Below are 19,578 nucleotides of genomic sequence, written 5' to 3' on the forward strand. Positions count from 1 at the left end.
AGAAAATAAAGGAATATAATACATTTTAATAGAATAAAATATAGCCATCTTCATAAATTCAAAGAGAATAAAACAGAAAAGAATATAAACTAAGAGTAAAGCAGAGAAGAATAGCATATAAAATAAGGGAATAAAAAAAGGAATAGAAAAAAGTAGAATAGAAAGTAGAGGAATAAAATAGAAAAGAATATAATCATTCAAATTTCTTACAACATAATAAAATAAAAAAGAAAATAATAGAAAAGAAGATAATAGAAAATAAAGGAATAGAATAGATTTTAATATAAAACAATAACATATAGCTATCTTCATAAATTCAAAAAGAATAAAACGGAAGAGAATAGAAAATAGAGTAGCAGAGCAGAATAGAATAGAGAATACAAAATAGAAAAAAAGAGAATAGAACGAATATAATCATTCAAATTTCTTACAAAATAATAAAAAAAAGAGTAGAAAATAAAGAAATAGAGAACATAAAAGAAAAGAATAGAATAAAATAGAAAAAAAGACTAGAATGGAAAAATAGAAATATAATCGTCATTCAAAATGTCTTACAATAGAATAAAATAGAATAGAAATAAAGAATAGAAAATAAAGGAATAGAATAGATTTTGATAGAATAAAATAAAGCCATCTTCATAAATTCAAAGAGAATAGAAAATAATAGAGTAAAGCAGAGCAGAATAGAATAGAAAATAAAGGAATAAAAAAAGAATAGAAACAAGTAGAATAGAAAATAGAGGAATAAAATATAAAAGAACAGAAAAAAAATTGAATAGAAATGAATAGAAAAATTTGAATAGAGAATAACGAAATAGAATAGAAAATAATAGAAGAGAACATAAAAGAAGAGACTAAAATAGAAAAAAACAAGGACTAGAATAGAATGGAAATAAAAATAGAAAGAATATGATAGTCATTCAGATTTCTTATAGAATAGAACCAGCTATTCTTCACAATGAATTCGGATCGACTTGATATTTTCGATTCTAATACTCCGAATCCATTGAAAAAAAAAATTTGAATCCGGTCGGAAACGAATGAACAAAACGAAATTGAATGAATTAAATTAGTAACTTAACAAATCGATCCGCAAAGAAAGTAATTTTTTGGGCGGTGGAACACTGGAGTGGGAGTGACAGATGAACAAGATTTGCACTCTGGTGATCACCTCTGGACTTTAATGGATCATCTCCAAGGGCGTTTTGGTGATTTACCCGTCTTTAGAATTGTATGGCTCTAGTATCGGGAGTAGGCTAGTAAACCAGGTTTTAAAAAAGGGATCTCTTGTGTTTGTCCAATCTACTAGCCATCAATCTTTGTATTAGTCGTGGTCCCGTTGTGTCGGGTTTTGACTTCTAAGGCCCCGTACACACACACACGAGAGGATCGATCCGCTGGAATTTATCCGCGGACCGGTTTCAGCGGATGGATCCTGTGGTGTGTACAACCCAGCGGATATTTTTCCGCGGATATTTTTCGGGCCGATGGATTTCCAGCGGATCAAAATTCCTTAGCATGCTAAGAAATCTATCTCCGCTGGAATCCAGTCCAGCGGATTGATCCGATGGTCTGTACAGACTCACCGGATCAATCCGTCCGAATCCATCCCTCGCATGCGTCGTAATGATTCGACGCATGCGTGGAAGTCCTTATATTACAACGTCGCCGCGTCATCATCGCGGCGACGGCGCAACACGTCACCGTGGAGGGAATTCCGCGCGGATTTTGATCTCATGACCATCAGATCAAAATCCGCCAGAGGATTTATCCGCGGAAACGGTCCTCCGGACCATTTCCGCGGATCGATCCTCTCGTGTGTACTAGGCCATAGAAGCTCAATTCCGGGGATTTCCAAGAGTGAGCTACGGTTCCTTTAGTAGCATTGAATATAAAGCTAAATGGTTTAGCGGTAGATGGTGGGACATTTTGGATAGGCTTGTTCAGTAAACCTTCCAGTGGATCTTCCCGTAGGTTGCAACCCAGTACCTTCTCTATTCACGAGTAGACTTGGAATGGATCCAAATGCCGCGTACAGACTATCAGACATTCAGACAACAAAACCGTGGATTTTTTTTTTTTTTCACGATGGATGTCGGCTCAAACTTGTCTCGCATACACACGGTCACACAAATGTTGTCAGACATTCCGAACGCCAAGAACGTGGTGACGCACAACACGTACAACCGCACTATTAAAGGGAAATTCAATACCAGTTGTGTTAGTAGAAGTTTGGTGAGAGACGATTTGCGCTTTTCAGCCTCGTGCTTTTCAGTCCGTTACAGCGTGACGAATGTGCTATCTCCATCACGAACGTTAGTTTTACCAGACCGAGCGCTTCCGTCTCGTACTTGATTCCGAGCGTGCGTGGAATTTTGTGCGTTGGAATTGTCCCCACACGATCGGAATCTACGAGAACGGATTTTGTTGTCGGATAATTTGAGAACCAGCTCTCAAATTTTTGTTGCCGGAAATTCACACGGTCGGAATTTCCGACCAAAAGCTCACATCGGACTTTTCTCGTCGAAAATTCCGACTGTATGAACGGGGCATAAGAGTGAGCTACGGTTCCTTTAGTAGCAGTAAAGCGAAATGGTTTAGCGGTAGATGGTGGGGCATTTTGGATAGGCTTGTTCAGTAAACCTTCCACTGGATCTTTCCGTAGGTTGCAACCTACTACCTTCCCTATTCACGAGTCGCTTTGGATCCATGTGGCCAGATTCACGAGTTACGCTGGCGTATCTATTGATACGCCACGTAATTTAAAAGTAGCGCCGTCGTATCTCTGCACGGTATTCTGGGAACAAGATACGCTGAAATATGGCTTCAGCCGACTGACGTAAGTCTTAGTACGCCGTCGTATCTAGGGTGCATATTTACGCTGGCCGATAGGGGCGCTTCCATAGATTTACGCCTTGAATATGTAAATGAGCTAGATACGCTGATTCACGAACGTACTTGTGCCCGCTACGCCGTTTACGTTAGGCTTACGTCCGGCGTAAAGTTACCCCTGCTATATGAGGCGCAGCCAATGCAAAGTATGGACGTCGGCAAGTGTATCTTTTTACTTCGTTTACGTAAGTCCTACGTGAATGGGGCTGTGCGTAGGTTACGTTCACGTCACAGGCATTGGGCCTGGCGTATCTTAGGGCGTAAATTCGACGTGATACTGAGCATGCGCGCGCATGCGCCGTTCGTTAGGCGCATCATTTACGTGGGGTCAGGGCTCATTTGAATGCAACACGCCCACCTCTTCCAAATTTGGCATACGGAGCAAGTGCTTTGTGAATACTGCACTTGCCTGTCTAAGTTGCGGCGGCGTAGCGTAAATAGGATACACTACGCCCAACTAAAGATACGCTCAGGTATGTGAATCTGGCCCTTAGCTTCTGTGCCTTGGAGGGCTTTTTAAACTTGATATCAGGGCAGCGTTCCTGGTCATGGCAAGCTCCTTTCTTCATTTCTTTTGGAAGACTATCCTATCAAATAAGTTTGCTTTTGTTTCGTTTTTGGCGTTTTGGAGTTGTTATTTATTTTTGGGGGGTATACTTGTTTTTATTGTATGTTACTAGATATTTTTTTAGGTTATGGGTGCTCGAATCGCAGCGTTCACTTCTGACCATCCGTTCTTGGCGCTGCCTTTTGTTTGTAACACGCGCCGCTCCGGCATTGAAGAAACAACAGCGTGTGCCTAAACCATGTCACATTATATCACTCCCATCCCCCGCACCCTCCATCCCCATAGATACAATAAAAGTTAGGCATACACCCGTTAGACCTATTTAAAGTTAGACATACACGGGTTGGACCTATTATTGGCAATAAACCGCTTAAGACCCGGACCATTATGCAGGTTAAGGACCTTACCACTTTTTGCGATTCGTCACTGCTTCGCTTTAACTGACAATTGCGCGGTCGTGCGACATGGCTCCCAAACAAAATTGGCGTCCTTTTTTTCCCACAAATAGAGCTTTCTTTTGGTGGTATTTGATCACCTCTGCTGTTTTTATTTTTTGCGCTATAAACAAAAATCGAGCGACAATTTTGAAAAAAATTCAATATTTTTTACTTTTTGCTATAATATCCCCCAAAAATATATAAAAAAAACATTTTTTTTGCTCAGTTTAGGCGGATACGTATTCTTCTACATATTTTTGGTAAAAAAAAAAAATCACAATACGCGTTTATCGATTAAGTTTTGCGCAAAACTTGTAGCGTTTACAAAATAGGGGATAGTTTTATTGCATTTTTATTAATATTTTTTTTTCTACTAATGGCGGCGATCAGCGATTTTTGTTCCGTGACTGCGACATTATGGCGGACACATCGGACAATTTTGACACATTTTTGGGACCAAAAAGTGATATAAAAATGCACAGAAAACGACAACTGCAGTTTAGGAGTTAACCACTAGGGGGCACTGTAGGGGTTAAGTGTGACCTCATATGTGTTTCTAACTGTAGGGGGGGGCGGGGCTGGATGTGTGACGTCAGTGATCGTCTTTCCCTATATCAGGGAACAGACGATCGCTGACATTGCCACAATGAAAAACGGGGAAGGTGCGTTTACACACCTCTCCCCGTTCTTCAGCTCCGGTGACCGATCGCGGGACACCGGCGGCGATCGGGTCCGCAGTTCCCGTGGGCGCGGTCATGGAGCTTCGGACCCTGTTGCCAGTGCGCCGCCCGCTGGGCAATTAAAGAGGACGTACATGTACGTGCTTGTGCCCAGCCGTGCCATTCTGCCAACGTATATCAGTGTGAAGGGGTCCTTAAGTGGTTAAACCTGTTCTGCAGTTGACCTTCTTATCAAAGGCTTAGATGCAGCGACAGAAGGAATAAGGTACTTAGCTTTTCTGGTGCCTTCATGGCAACATACGCATGACCACGCGTATGCTGCCATGGATAGGCACCAGGAAAGGAAAATTACGGAAAGGTAAGTATTCAATTTTCCATTTTTATATTATATAGCAACGTAGTATGTTGCTATATAATATAAAAATGGAAAATTGAATACTTACCTTTCCGTAATTTTCCTTTCCTGGTGCCTATCAATGATTTGACAATGGAGGACGAAGCTGGACAAGACGGGGTGTTACTGAGCGTAAACAATAATATCTAATTACCTCGTCTGTCGATTCTGGGAATGTCTCTTCTCCTCTTCCTTTCAGCTCGCTTAGAGAGTCCTGTCTGTCTGTAACATCACTTCCTGTCAGTGTTACATCACTTCCTGCCTATCAAACTAATGCTGGGCCATCTAGTGGAGAGTATGCTAATGCAGCGCTTCCTTATTGCTAGTAGTCTGACCTCTCACCCGGAACTTCCTGTTTCTACACGTCTTCACTTCCTGTCTGTATGTGACATCACTTCCTGTGTGTGTATAATCCACCTAGCCCTAGCTGAGATCGCCAACTGGTGGACAGTAAGCAAATCACCCCGGAGATCGTCTATGGTTGGGGCTTTCCGTAGGGGTGAAGAGGATTCTGGGAAGTCACATGACATCACTCTAGTAATAAGACCTGACCGGATTTGGGAGCCAATATGGATTATTATTATTATTAATATACAGGATTTATATAGCGCCAATACAAATATTTTTGGTTTCCTCGATTCTGATAGAAAATAAATTAGAAATAAGAAAAAAAAAAATTCTGTAATTTTTGCCATAATTTGCACCCCCCCCCCCCCTCCCTATATTTACCACAATATATAATCAGCAAGCCGTTATATCATACGTTATATTACATTAGCGTGACTTTTATATGTAATGTAGAGGAATGGTAAGACGCAAAGGGAAAGTGTGCGTTTTAGATCTTTATTCCCCTTTTGATGCCACATTGTGAAGCACGCGGGGGGGGGGGTTTCTCGGAAATTGTAAAGTCAACATAACAGTGCTGCTAAACTATATCCTTATTCTCCAAAAACAATCCATACACATCTACCGCTTATGGCCATGTAATCTGATTTACATGAAATTGTTGCATACTGGGTTTTATTCTCCGTGAGCTCCCAAACCTCCCCTTTTCCCCTCCACTTCCATTTGCGTAGAACGAGAATTACAGGTTAGTTGTGGGCCACAACTAACCTGTAATTCTCGTTCTACGTGGCCATGTGCACTGCTCTATGCACCCTACACATCCTATAGTCCATAGACTCAGAGGGTGGCTACGTTCCTGCATATGGTAAAACCATGGAGAACGAACGTAGCCACCGTCTAATAAGAAGTCCTATCACAGCATCAAAAGGATTAAACTTGAACATTTGGAGGAGACCGAGAGAAATAGAAGATACTTTTTTGAGTTGAGAATACATACTTTAATACTTGACATGTAAGATGGCACTACTGACCACCAATGTAAGGGGTGCTTCTCTACTGACCACCAATGGAAGATGGCACTCCTCTACTGTCCACCAATGTAAGAGGACATTTCTCTACTGACCACTAATGTAAGATGACACGTCTCTACTGAGCACCAATATGAATGGACCCTTCTCTGTTGACCACCAATCTAAGGGGGGCTTCCCTACTGACCACCAACGTAAGAGGACATTTCTCTACTGACCACGTCTTTATTGACCACCAATGTAAGATGATACTGACCACCAATGTACAGTAAGAGGACACTTCTCTACTGACCTCCAATGTAAGGGAGGCCTCTCTACTGACTTCCAATGTAAGATGACACTTCTCTACTGACCCCCAATGTAAGATGACACTTCTCTACTGACCCCCAATGTAAGATGACACTTCTCTACCGACCATCAATGTAAGATGACACTTCTCTACCCACCACCAATGTAAGTTGACACTTCTCTACCGACCTCCAATGTAAGATGACACTTCTCTACCGACCTCCAATGTAAGATGACACTTCTCTACCGACCTCCAATGTAAGATGACACTTCTCTACCGACCTCCAATGTAAGATGACACTTCTCTACCGACCTCCAATGTAAGATGACACTTCTCTACTGACCTCCAATGTAAGATGACACTTCTCTACTGACCTCCAATGTAAGATGACACTTCTCTACTGACCTCCAATGTAAGATGACACTTCTCTATCGACCATCAATGTAAGATGACACTTCTCTACTGACCTCCAATGTAAGATGACACTTCTCTACCGACCACCAATGTAAGATGACACTTCTCTACTGACCTCCAATGTAAGATGAAACTTCTCTACCGACCACCAATGTAAGATGAAACTTCTCTACCGACCTCCAATGTAAGATGACACTTCTCTACTGACCTCCAATGTAAGATGAAACTTCTCTACCGACCTCCAATGTAAGATGAAACTTCTCTACCGACCTACAATGTAAGATGACACTTCTCTACCGACCTCCAATGTAAGATGACACTTCTCTACCAACCTCCAATGTAAGATGACACTTCTCTACTGACCTCCAATGTAAGATGACACTTCCCTACTGACCTCCAATGTAAGATGAAACTTCTCTACCGACCATCAATGTAAGATGACACTTCTCTACCGACCTCCAATGTAAGATGACACTTCTCTACTGACCTCCAATGTAAGATGAAACTTCTCTACCGACCTCCAATGTAAGATGAAACTTCTCTACCGACCTCCAATGTAAGATGAAACTTCTCTACCGACCTCCAATGTAAGATGACACTTCTCTACCGACCTCCAATGTAAGATGACTCTTCTCTACCGACCATCAATGTAAGATGACACTTCTCTACTGACCACCAATGGAAGATGACTCTTCTCTACTGACCACCAATGTAAGATGACACTTCTCTACCGACCTCCAATGTAAGATGACTCTTCTCTACCGACCATCAATGTAAGATGACACTTCTCTACCGACCTCCAATGTAAGATGACACTTCTCTACTGACCTCCAATGTAAGATGAAACTTCTCTACCGACCTCCAATGTAAGATGACACTTCTCTACTGACCTCCAATGTAAGATGACACTTCTCTACCGACCATCAATGTAAGATGACACTTCTCTACCAACCTCCAATGTAAGATGACACTTCTCTACTGACCTCCAATGTAAGATGACACTTCTCTACTGACCTCCAATGTAAGATGACACTTCTCTACTGACCTCCAATGTAAGATGACACTTCTCTACCGACCTCCAATGTAAGATGAAACTTCTCTACCAACAAAAAGTATGAATTCTCCAAGGCTAAAATATTAAGTAAACTTTGAACTCCTGTCAATCTTCATCAGGCAGGGTTTTACCTGGCTCCTAAGACCTCGAGAATGGGGGTCTGTACTAGGGGTGCGCATCTTCACTGGTCTCACGACTCGATTCGATTACGATTATCTGGTAAGCGATTCGATTCCACAATGCATTACAATGCATCACGAATACTGACAAGCTCCCACTTCCGCTTGGACTGCCTAGGCGGCCCTTCCTCCCTGCAATCTTCTGGGACACATCACTAGTCCCAGAAGATTGCCCGGCTATGCAGGATAGCGCAGTGAGACATGCGCACCCGGCTGTGAAGCTGCAAGTAGTATCGCTAGCGCCGTGGACAGGCGGGGGAGAGAATGGAGGGTTCGGGTGGCCACGTCACTGGATTGTGGGACAGGTGAGTGTCTTTTTGCGCACACACTTGTGGAATGGCGACAAACTATAGTACCTAAAAATCTCCATACGCTACGCTTTGAAAAAAAATTATGGTTACCAGGTTAGAGTTACAGAGAAGGTCTAGTGTTAAGCCTCGTACACACTCACGGTTTTGCCGAATAAACCGAGCGTGTGTAAGAGGCTTTAAGTTTTCTCGTCAAGAAAACTGGCCAGAATCTAGACGAGAAAAATAGAGAACCTGCTCTCTATTTTCTCGTCGTGAGATTCTCGGCAGTGTTTTCCTGCCGAGAAACCCGAGCGTGTGTATTCTTACCTCTCCATGGAAACCCTCGAAATGACTTTGACGCATGCGCGGTAGCTTCCTAGGCATAGGTAGGGTGAAGCAAGATGGCGGCGACGGCATCGAATGTGATGAGCGCATGCTCGACGTCACCACGTTCGTGCCATTCAAAAAAACGGTGGTTCTTTTGAATGGTGTGTGTACACTCGGCTGGCAAGAGATTCTTGCCAGGAATCTCGTCAGGAAAAACAACGTTTTTTTCCTGACGAGAATCCGGGCCGTGTGTACAGGGCTTTAGAATTATTTCTCTTGCTCTGACGATCGCGGCGATACCTCACATGTGTGATTTGAACACCGTTTACATATGCGGAGCGACTCGAGTATGCGTTTTCTTTGCTGGGCGAGCTCGCAGGGGCGTTTTAAAAAAAGTTTTTTTCTATTTCTTTTATTTACATTGTGTTTAAAATAGATAAAGAATGTTTAATCGCTTTTATTGCTGTCACAAGGAATGTAAACATCCCTTGTGACAGTAATAGGTGGTGACAGGTACTCTTTATGGAGGGATCAGGGGGTCTAAAAGATCCCAAATCCCTCCTTTGCACTTCAAAGTATTCAGATCAGCAAAAACTGCGAATCTGAATACTGTAATTTTTTTTTAAACTAGCGCAATTGGCAGCCGAGTAAACCAGAAGTGACGTTGTGACGTCGCTTCTGTGTTTACATACAGACTGGAACGAAGCCGACGCTTTGTTCCAGTCTGTCTCTAGCCGCCGGAAGTAGCGGCTCGTGGACCGGGTCTCCCGGTGGGACGGGAGGCCTGGTCAGAGCGGCGGAAGGCGGCGGGAGGTCCCCTCCCACTCCTCTGGGATAACAACTGACCGGCTTTTAGCCGCATCGGTTGTTATCACCGGAAAGCCGACCGCCCGCTCTAAAAACGTTACCGGGATGATGCCTTCAGCTGCGGGCATCATCCCGGTAATCGATTTTCCCGGTCGCATTGCATCGATGCCTCATCGGGGACACCCGAATCGTGATGCGTCGATGCAGCGATTAATTTCGGCTCCACTAGTCTCTACGGCATTCATTTTCAAAATTTGTGATCAGTACAGTTTCAAACCGTAAGAGGAGACAAAGGGTTGTAGTTGCATATCATGGTAATGTTCTTGGTTGAGGTCATTATTTGTCTCCCGAAATTAATTGAAGGATTTCATGCCATCAAAAGACAATAGTGAGTACATCTGTAAATCCCTTATTTATCCACCATCTAAATCTGCCTGGTGAGTCGAGTCACCCTTAGTGGGAATAGTGAGCATTTCGCAAGGTCTACTAATAGTAGATGGAATGAGGTAAGGCCATTCTTTTCCATCCCGGCTTTCTTCTGACCCCCTCCCTGCAATAACGGGTCTGACTGGCCTGCACAGAGTCCTGACCTCACCCGATAGAACACCTTTGGGACGAATTAGAGTGTAGACTGCGAGCCAAGCCTTCTCGTCCAAGTCCAGTTCCTCCACCCCAAACTCGCTCCTCCATGTCTTTATGGACCTTGCTTTGTGCACTGGTGGGCAGTCATGCTGGAACAGGAAGGGGGCCGTCCCCCAAACTGTTCCCACAAAGTTGGGAGCATGAAATTGTCCAAAATTTCTTGGTATGCTAACGCCTAAAAGGGGTTGTAAAGCTTTGCATCCGATGCTTACAGGCCCCCCAGCCCCCCGTTTACTTACCTGAGCCCTCGAAAGTCCCGCGTTGTGAACGTGCTGGCTTCTTGGCCTGGGCTTTTCGGCTGTTCTTGGCTCTTCATTGGATGATTGATAGAAGTGCAGCCATTGGCTCCCGCTGCTGTCAATCAAATCAATGACGCGGCGTGTCGGGGCCGAGTGATACCATAACCGCCGACTGTATCATGGGGAGCGCGCCCGCAAGCTAACCCCCTTAGGAGAGCACTTCCCAGAGGGGGGTTAGCTCTTGTGGGGAGGAGCCGAGACAGCCACCGAGGGACCCCAGAAGATGAGGATTGGGGCCACTCTGTGCAAAATAAGCTGCACAGTGGAGGTAAGTATGACATGTTTGTTATCTAAAAAATAAATAAAAAAATAAACTTTTACAACATCTTTAAGAGTTCCCTTCACTGGAACTAAGGGGCCAAGCCCAACTCCTGAAAAACAACCCCACACCATAATACCCCCTCCACAAAATGATTTGGTGGGGTGGCCCAAAACTTTTGGCAATGTAGTGTGGATGAGCGAGTTTGGGGTGGAGGAACTTGACTGGCCTGCAAAGAGTCCTGACAATGAATTTGGGATGAATTAGGGCAGAGACTGCAAGCCGGGCCTTCTCATCGAATACCTTGTGGACGGCCTTCCCAGAAGAGTTGAAGCTGTTACAGCTGCAAAGGGCGGGGCCAACTCAATATTGAACCCTACGGACTAAGACTGGGGTGCCATTAAAGTTCATGTGTGTGTAAAGTCAGGCGTCCCAATACTTTTGACAATATAGTGTCTCTTGAAGAGCCAGTGTTGTCATACTATGGTAGGGCCCCAATTCAAACATAGGGGGAGGAGATGTTAGGACTGTAGTACAGGCAGTACCGTATATACCAGCACCGGGTCCCCAAATTTACCGGGAGTCTATAGAAGGGGTGCCCGAATTTGAAAAATCGGTGTTCCCCGGCCGTAGGTCCCTCGGACAACAAACTTTGCACACTTGTAGAGGAAAAGTGGGGCTACAAGTGAGCCAAGATTGGGGTCCAGGGGAGCTACGGCCGACCAGTACCGGGTCCCCAAATTTACCAGAGAAATTATCGTTTAACCTGGGAGTCTATTGAAGGGGTGCCCGAGTTTGAAAAATCGGTGTTCCCCGGCCGTAGGTCCCTCGGACAACAAACTGTGCACACTTATAGAGGAAGAGTGGGGCTATATGTGTGCCAAGTTTGGGGTCCAGGGGCTACGGCCGACCGGTAGCGGGTCCCCAAATTTACCGGAGAAATTACCATTTAACATAGGAGTCTATGGAAGAGGTGCCCGAATTTGAAAAATCTGTGCTCCCCGGCCGTAGGTCCTCCAGACAGCAACATTTGCACACTTGTAGAGAACTGGGGGTACATGTGTGCCAGGTTTCGGGTCCAGGGGACCTGTGGCCAGCTGGTACCGGGTCCCCAAATTTACCAGAGAAATTACCGTTTAACATGGGAGTCTATGGAAGGGGTGCCCGAATTTGAAAAAAAACGGTGCTCCCCGGCCGTAGGTCCCCCGGACATCAAACTTTGCACACTTGTAGAGGAAGAGTGGGGATACATGTGTTGGGGTCCAGTGGACCTACAGCTGGCCGTTACCGGGTCCCCAAAGTCCTGGAGATCAGGTGCAAAACGGTGACTCGAGTATAAGCCGAGGGGGGCATTTTCAGCACAAAAAAATGTGCTGAAAAACTGGGCTTATACTCGAGTATATACGGTAGGTACCTTGAGTATATACGGTACATTTATTTACATGTATTGAACAGATATAACAAAATGCTTTCAATGGTTTATTTAACAGAACAAAAAGGGACAACAGAAAAGAAGTTCATTGTTCGGGTTTACATACATTTGCTGCCATCGTACCTTTTCAACCTTGTTAGCAGCTGTGAGCACTCTGTGTAATCAAATTTATTTTACTTATTTACTTAATTTATTTTCACTCTCGGAACATCAAGAGGACTTCTGGAGAGGCTAGGTGGAGCATAAGCAGAGTAGGGAAGCTCCCCCCTGTGTAAGAAGTACTATTTCTGAGTGAATCACTCCCCGCACTCTGAACATCCAAAAGGGAAGTTTAACCCATGTGAATCCTCAGATGCTTAAGGAGTCCTCCTTTCTCGATGAAACATTTTCCACACTCTGCACAAGCATAGGGGCGCTCGCCCGTGTGAACTCTCTGGTGTGTAACGAGTCCACTTTTGAAAGGGAAACACTTCCCGCACTCCGAACACAAAAAAGGTCGCTCGCCCGTGTGTACTCTGTGGTGTATAGTAAGGTCTCTGTTGTAAAGGAAACTTTTCCCGCACTCCGTGCACGTGAAACGACGCACGCCTGTGTGAATTTTGAAGTGGTTATGAAGGTATTCTTTGTGGATGAAACTCTTCCCGCACTCTTGACATGAAAAGGGGCGCTCACCTGTGTGATGTCTCTGGTGCGTAAGAAGTGCTTTTTTATCAAAGCAACACTTTCCGCATTCTGAACAGGCATAAGGGTCCTCACCTGTATGAATTCTTTGGTGGCTTAGAAGACCCGTTCTCTGAGTGAAAGTTTTCCCGCAGTCTAAGCATGAGAATGGGCGCCCATTGGTGTGACTTTTCTGGTGTCTCTTAAGCTTTGCTTTCTGAGTATAACATTTCCCGCACTCTGAACATGAAAAAAGAGACTTCCCTGTGTGAATTCTGAGGTGGTCAAGAAGATTTGCTTTACGGGTGAAGCATTTTCCACACTCCGAACAGGTAAAAAAATCTGTATGAATTTCCTGGTGTCTCAGAAGCTCCACTTCGTGGTTGAAACTTTTCCCACACTTTAAACATGAGAATAAGGGCTTGCCTGTGTGACTTTCTTGGGGTAGATTAGGCTTTTCTCTCCGAGCAAAATATGAAAAGGAAGAAGGACCTTCACCCGTGTGACATCCCCGAGATGGATCTCGTGTTGTATCCGCACTTTCAGATTTTGGTTGGAAAATAGAAGTCCTAGGCTGGGATTTATCAGAAGGTTCTTCAGGATTAGAAGGATCCATTGATCTTAGATGGTCATCTGATGTCATAGTATGGGATATATCAGAAGGTTCCTCAGGATTAGAAGGATCCATTGATCTTAGATGGACATCTGATTTCATAGTATGGGAATTATTCGAAGATTCCTCAGGATTAGAAGGACCCATTGATCTTAGATGGACATCTGATGTCATAGTGCGGGATTTATCAGAAGGTTCCTCAGGATTAGAAGGACCCATTGATCTTAGATGGACATCTGAGGTCATAGTATGGGATTTATCAGAAGGTTCCTCAGGATTAGACGTATCCATCGATTCCTCCAAATGGTGAGGTCTGTCACATATATTATCAGTAATAGGATTTGCTTCTGGAGGACATTGCGCGATGCCCTTATCTTCTGCATTATAACCTGAAGAAAAAATAAAATATATCTCTGAGGTATTTCTACTCTGATCACCATGTCCGTCTCTGGCATGGAGTTGGGTGAAATTATAACACAGATACGATACACCCAAACTACACTGGGTAATAGTATTTCTGCAATAATGACTAATAATTTTATGATGGAGAATGGAAAAAAAAAAAACTTTATCTACCTCATAACATGAAATTATATTGAGGAATGGAGATGGACCCTTTATATGGAACATTTAGCTGTGGAGTAGATACATCGATGATGTTGTTATGGTCATCCTCTAAGTATCCATAATTTTTTTCCTTACTGAACACATTTGTTGGAAACGTGATATTATATTTGGGAATGGAAATGGACCTTTCATATGGTGTACAGTATCTCCTCCTCATTTGTTGGGAACATGACGTTATATTGAGGAACGGAGATGGACCTTTCATATGGTGTACAGTATCTCCTCCTCATTTGTTGAGAACATGACGTTATATTGAGGAATGGAGATGGACCTTTCATATGGTGTACAGTATCTCCTCCTCATTTGTTGGGAACATGACATTATATTGAGGAATGGAGATGGACCTTTCATATGGTGTACAGTATCTCCTCCTCATTTGTTGAGAACATGACGTTATATTGAGGAATGGAGATGGAACTTTCATATGGTGTACAGTATCTCCTCCTCATTTGGTAGGAACCTGACATTATATTGAGGAATGGAGAATGACCTTTCATATGGTGTACAGTATCTCCTCCTCATTTGTTGAGAACATGACGTTATATTGAGGAATGGAGATGGACCTTTCATATGGTGTACAGTATCTCCTCCTCATTTGTTGGGAACATGACATTATATTGAGGAATGGAGATGGACCTTTCATATGGTGTACAGTATCTCCTCCTCATTTGTTGAGAACATGACGTTATATTGAGGAATGGAGATGGAACTTTCATATGGTGTACAGTATCTCCTCCTCATTTGGTAGGAACCTGACATTATATTGAGGAATGGAGAATGACCTTTCATATGGTGTACAGTATCTCCTCCTCATTTGGTAGGAACATGACATTATATTGAGGAATGGAGATGGACCTTTCATATGGTGTTATCTCCTCATTTGTTGGGAACATGAGGTTATATTGAGGAATGGAGATGAACCTTTCATATGATGTACAGTATCTCCTCCTCATTTGGTAGGAACATGACGTTATATTGAGGAATGGAGATGGACCCTTTATATGGAACATTTAGCTGTGGAGTAGATACATCGATGATGTTGTTATGGTCATCCTCTAAGTCTCCTCAATTTTTTTCCTTACTGAACGCATTTGTTGGGAACATGACGTTGTATTGAGGAATGGAGATGGACCTTTCATATGGTGTACAGTATCTCCTCCTCATTTGTTGGGAACATGACAATATATTGAGGAATGGAGATGGACCTTTCCAGCAAGGTCTACTAATTCCTCACATTCAATCAGTCAATATATCCATTAGTAAAAGTAAAAAGGTTAATATGTTTTTGCATCTAGTGATGAATATTTACCTGAGCTGATATCTGGGGAAGAGTCCACCTCTTTAGCAGTGTTCATCATTTCATCCTTCTCCATAATTTGCTGATCACCCTTCTCATATGTTTCTTCTTTCTCCTTTTCAACCTCAGTTTTCCTATTAATCAATTCTTCATCCTTAACCAACAACAATGACAAAAAAAAAAACCCTTAGAATGTGAACTTTAATATTGTATACTGTACATAGAAGACTTATCTTTCAGAGTATGGGATCACTTTCATGCCCAGTCCCACCTACCTGATGATGGTGGGGTATGGTGTGATCTTTTTGTGTGGAATCCCGGGAATACAGAGGGCGGGGACATTTCTCTGGTGGGTTTCCATTACTGGATCCATCTACATGATCATGGTGTGCGTAAATATGATTTTCCTGCGTGGAATCCCGGGAATACAGAGGACGGGGACATTTCTCTGGTGGGTTTCCATTACTGGATCCATCTGCAAGAAAAAGATTATTATTATTATACACAATTTATACAGCGCCAACAGTTTATGCAGCGCTTTACAATGTATAGGGTGGAGAGGACAATTACAGTACAGTTCAATACAGAAGGTACAGGAGGGCCCGACTCGTAGAGCTTACATTCTAAAGGGAGGGGGTGGTGGTACAAAAGGTAATATCTGCAGAGAATGATTTCATGTGGGTGGCTCGGGGACAGTTGTTAGGTGGGTGTGGGATAGGCTTCCCTGAATAAATGAGTTTTCAGTGATCTCCTAAAGGTGGACAGGGTAGGGGCTGATCGCACATACTGGGACAGGGAGTTCCAGAGGATGAGAGAGGCTCTGGAAAAGTCATGAAGGTGAGCATTTGAGGAGGTAACAAGGGAGCTAGAGAGCAGGAGGTCCAGGAAGGAGCGGAGGGGACGATTTGGGCGATATCTGCAGATGAGGTTGGTGATGTAGATGGGGGTGATGTTGTTAATGGCCTTGTATGTTATGTTTAGCATTTTGAATTTTACACGGTGGGGGAGAGGAAGCCTAGTTTGCTGAGGAGGAGCAGGTGGTCAACTGTGTCGAAGGCAGCAGAGAGGTCTAAGAGTACGAGTATGGAATAATGACCATTGGTTTTAGCAGTTAGTAGGTCATTGGTGAGTTTTAGTAGGGCAGTTTCAGTAGAATGTTGTGGGCGGAAGCCATAGTGTAGGGGGTCGAGAAGGTTGTTGGATGGGGGGGGGGGGGGGAGAGAAAGATCTAGGTTGACCCTCTGTTCTGCTCTTTCCAATAAACAGAAGGAGCCAGGCAACTACCAAGAATGTAATCAATGACAACCTACATACTTTACATCTTGTATTTTTTTTTTTATTAATACAAAGTCTTCTTTCATTGGATGAGGGACAAATGATGAAAAACTCCACCTTGTCCAATCAGAGAACTCCTTGTTGTCAGTGAAAAAAATACAAGACGTTCTCTGAATGGTAGACCTGCCAAGAAAGCGACCTGCTGTATTCAGTATATACTATAGAAGTTAAGTTGCTTGAGCAGCACCGAAAAGACACCAGTGCTGACTGTATGTACTTCAGTGAATGTCCACATCTCCAGATGTGAGAAATTAAGTGTAATGCCCCGTACACACGATCGGATTTTCTGTCGGAAAAACCTTGGATGGTTTTTCCGTCAGAATTCCGCTCAAGCTTGGCTTGCATGCACACGGTCACACAAAAGTTCTCTGAACTTTCGACCGTCAAGAACGCAATGACGTACAACACTACGACGAGCCAAGAAAAAATAAGTTCAATGATTCTAGCATCAGGGGTCTCCAAACTGCGGCCAAGGGCCAGATGTGGCCCTTGGCTAGCCTTTATCTGGCCCTTGGGGCACTATTCCTCCCACTGATATGAGGCAATATTTCTCCTATTGACACCAACAATGGGGTATCATATCTTCCCCCGATACCAATGATGGGATACTACTCCTCTTCCTATTGACCACCAACCCTGGGGACATATTTATTTTCACTGATGCTTGGCCATTGATATGTATTGCCCCTGCTGGCCACAATCCGGCCCTTCTAAAGTCTGAAAGACAATAAACTGGCCCTTTGTTTGAAAAGTTTAGAGACCCCATCTCTATATAATATTTACAATCACCTTTAGTGTCGTCCATAGAAAACCTCTTCTCAATGTCTGTCGCCATCATCCCACTTTCCTCCGTTGACTTCTGATCACCCCTCATATTGACCTCCGCTTCTTCTGCTTCGCTCCCAACTTCCATATTCATCAGATCATCACACTTTCATCACAAAAATATTGAAAAAGAATGACTTAGAAACTCAAAAACAGAACATCAACCTACTATATAAGATCAGCACTTTATCTGAGAAGATGACACTGAATAGAGGACCATATATGTTCCACCTACCTGATAGCGTTGAGCATAGTTGTGATCTTCCAGTGTGAAATCCCGGGAATACAGAAGACGAGGACAATTCTCTGGTGGGTTCCCATTACTGGATCCATCTAGTTGATCACGGTGTGCGTAGCTATGATCATCCTGTATGGAATCCCCGGAATACAGAGGACGCGGACATCTCTCTGGTGGGTTCCCATTACTGGATCCATCTGTTTGATCATTGTGTGCATAGATATGATCTTCCTGTGTGGAACTTTGGGAATACAGAGGATGGGGACATGTCTCTGGTGGGTTTCCATTACTGGATCCATCTACCCTATCATGGTGTGCGTAGATATGATCTCCCTGTGTGGCATCCCGGGAATACAGAGGACGAGGACAACTCTCTGGTGGGTTCCCATTAATGGATCCATCTGTTTGATCATTGTGGGTGTAGATATGATCTTCCTGTGTGGAATTCAGGGAATACAGAGGATGGGGACTTCTCTCTAATGGGTTCCCAGTACTGTATCCATCTTTTTGATCATTATGTGCATAGATATGATCTTCCTGTGTTGAATCCCGGGAATTCAGAGGATAGGGACATCTTTCTGGTAAATTCATATTACTGGATCCATCTACATGATCATTATGATCATGTTGTGCATAGATATGATCTTTCTGTGTGGAATCTCGGGAATAAAGTGGACAGGGACATCTCTCTGTTGAGTTCCCATTACTGGATCCATCTACCTTGTCATGTTGTGCATAAATATGATCTTTCTGTGTCAAATCCCAGGAATTCTGAGAATGGGGACATCTTTCTGGTGAGTTCCCACCAGAAAGACCGGATCCATCTACACGATCATGGTGTGGGTAGATATGATCGTCCTGTATGGAATCCTGGGCATACAAAGGACGAGGACATCTCTCTGGAGAGTTCCCATTACTGGATTCATCTACCTTGTCATGTTGTGCGTAAATATGATCTTTCTGTGTCGAATCCCAGGAATTCTGAGAATGGGGACATCTTTCTGGTGAGTTCCCACCAGAAAGACCGGATCCATCTACACGATCATGGTGTGGGTAGATATGATCGTCCTGTATGGAATCCTGGGCATACAAAGGACGAGGACATCTCTCTGGAGAGTTCCCATTACTGGATTCATCTACCTTGTCATGTTGTGCGTAAATATGATCTTTCTGTGTCGAATCCCAGGAATTCTGAGAATGGGGACATCTTTCTGGTGAGTTCCCACCAGAAAGACCGGATCCATCTACACGATCATGGTGTGCGTAGATATGATCGTCCTGTATGGAATCCCGGGAATACAAAGGACGAGGACATCTCTCTGGAGAGTTCCCATTACTGGATCCTTCTATCTTGTCATCTTGTGCGTAGATATGATCTTCCAGTGTGGAATCCCGGGAATACAGAGGTCGGAGACATTTCTCTGGTGGGCTCCCATTACTGGATCCATCTACATTGTCACGGAGTGCATAGATATGATCTTCCTGTGTGGAGTGTCGCGAAAAAAGAGGACGGGCACCTCTCTCTGGTGAGTTCCCATTACTGGATCCATCTACCTGATGATGGTGTGCGTAGATATGATCTTCCTGTGTGGAATCCCGGAAATACAGAGGACGGGCCCATCTCTCTGGTGGGTTCCCATTACTGGA

At 43.7% G+C, this 19,578-nt stretch overlaps 2 protein-coding genes across 2 annotated transcripts in view; both read right to left on the reverse strand.

The window, feature by feature from the left end:
* The window catches only part of LOC120910202 (gastrula zinc finger protein XlCGF26.1-like), a 1,148,070-nt gene that overhangs the window by 274,342 nt on the left and 854,150 nt on the right, over window positions 1-19,578 (reverse strand). The window lies entirely within an intron of this gene.
* Window positions 12,371-19,534, reverse strand: LOC120909982 (zinc finger protein 480-like). Its single transcript, XM_040321787.1, has 5 exons — window positions 17,929-19,534; window positions 17,658-17,799; window positions 15,809-16,008; window positions 15,546-15,687; window positions 12,371-13,998 (listed from the first exon to the last, which is right to left on the reverse strand). Exons 1-5 carry the CDS (start codon window positions 18,520-18,522, stop codon window positions 12,668-12,670), a joined length of 2,409 nt encoding a protein of 802 aa, XP_040177721.1. The 5' UTR covers window positions 18,523-19,534; the 3' UTR covers window positions 12,371-12,667.

Source organism: Rana temporaria, chromosome 8 (assembly GCF_905171775.1).
Source record: "Rana temporaria chromosome 8, aRanTem1.1, whole genome shotgun sequence".
Lineage (NCBI taxonomy): Eukaryota > Metazoa > Chordata > Amphibia > Anura > Ranidae > Rana > Rana temporaria.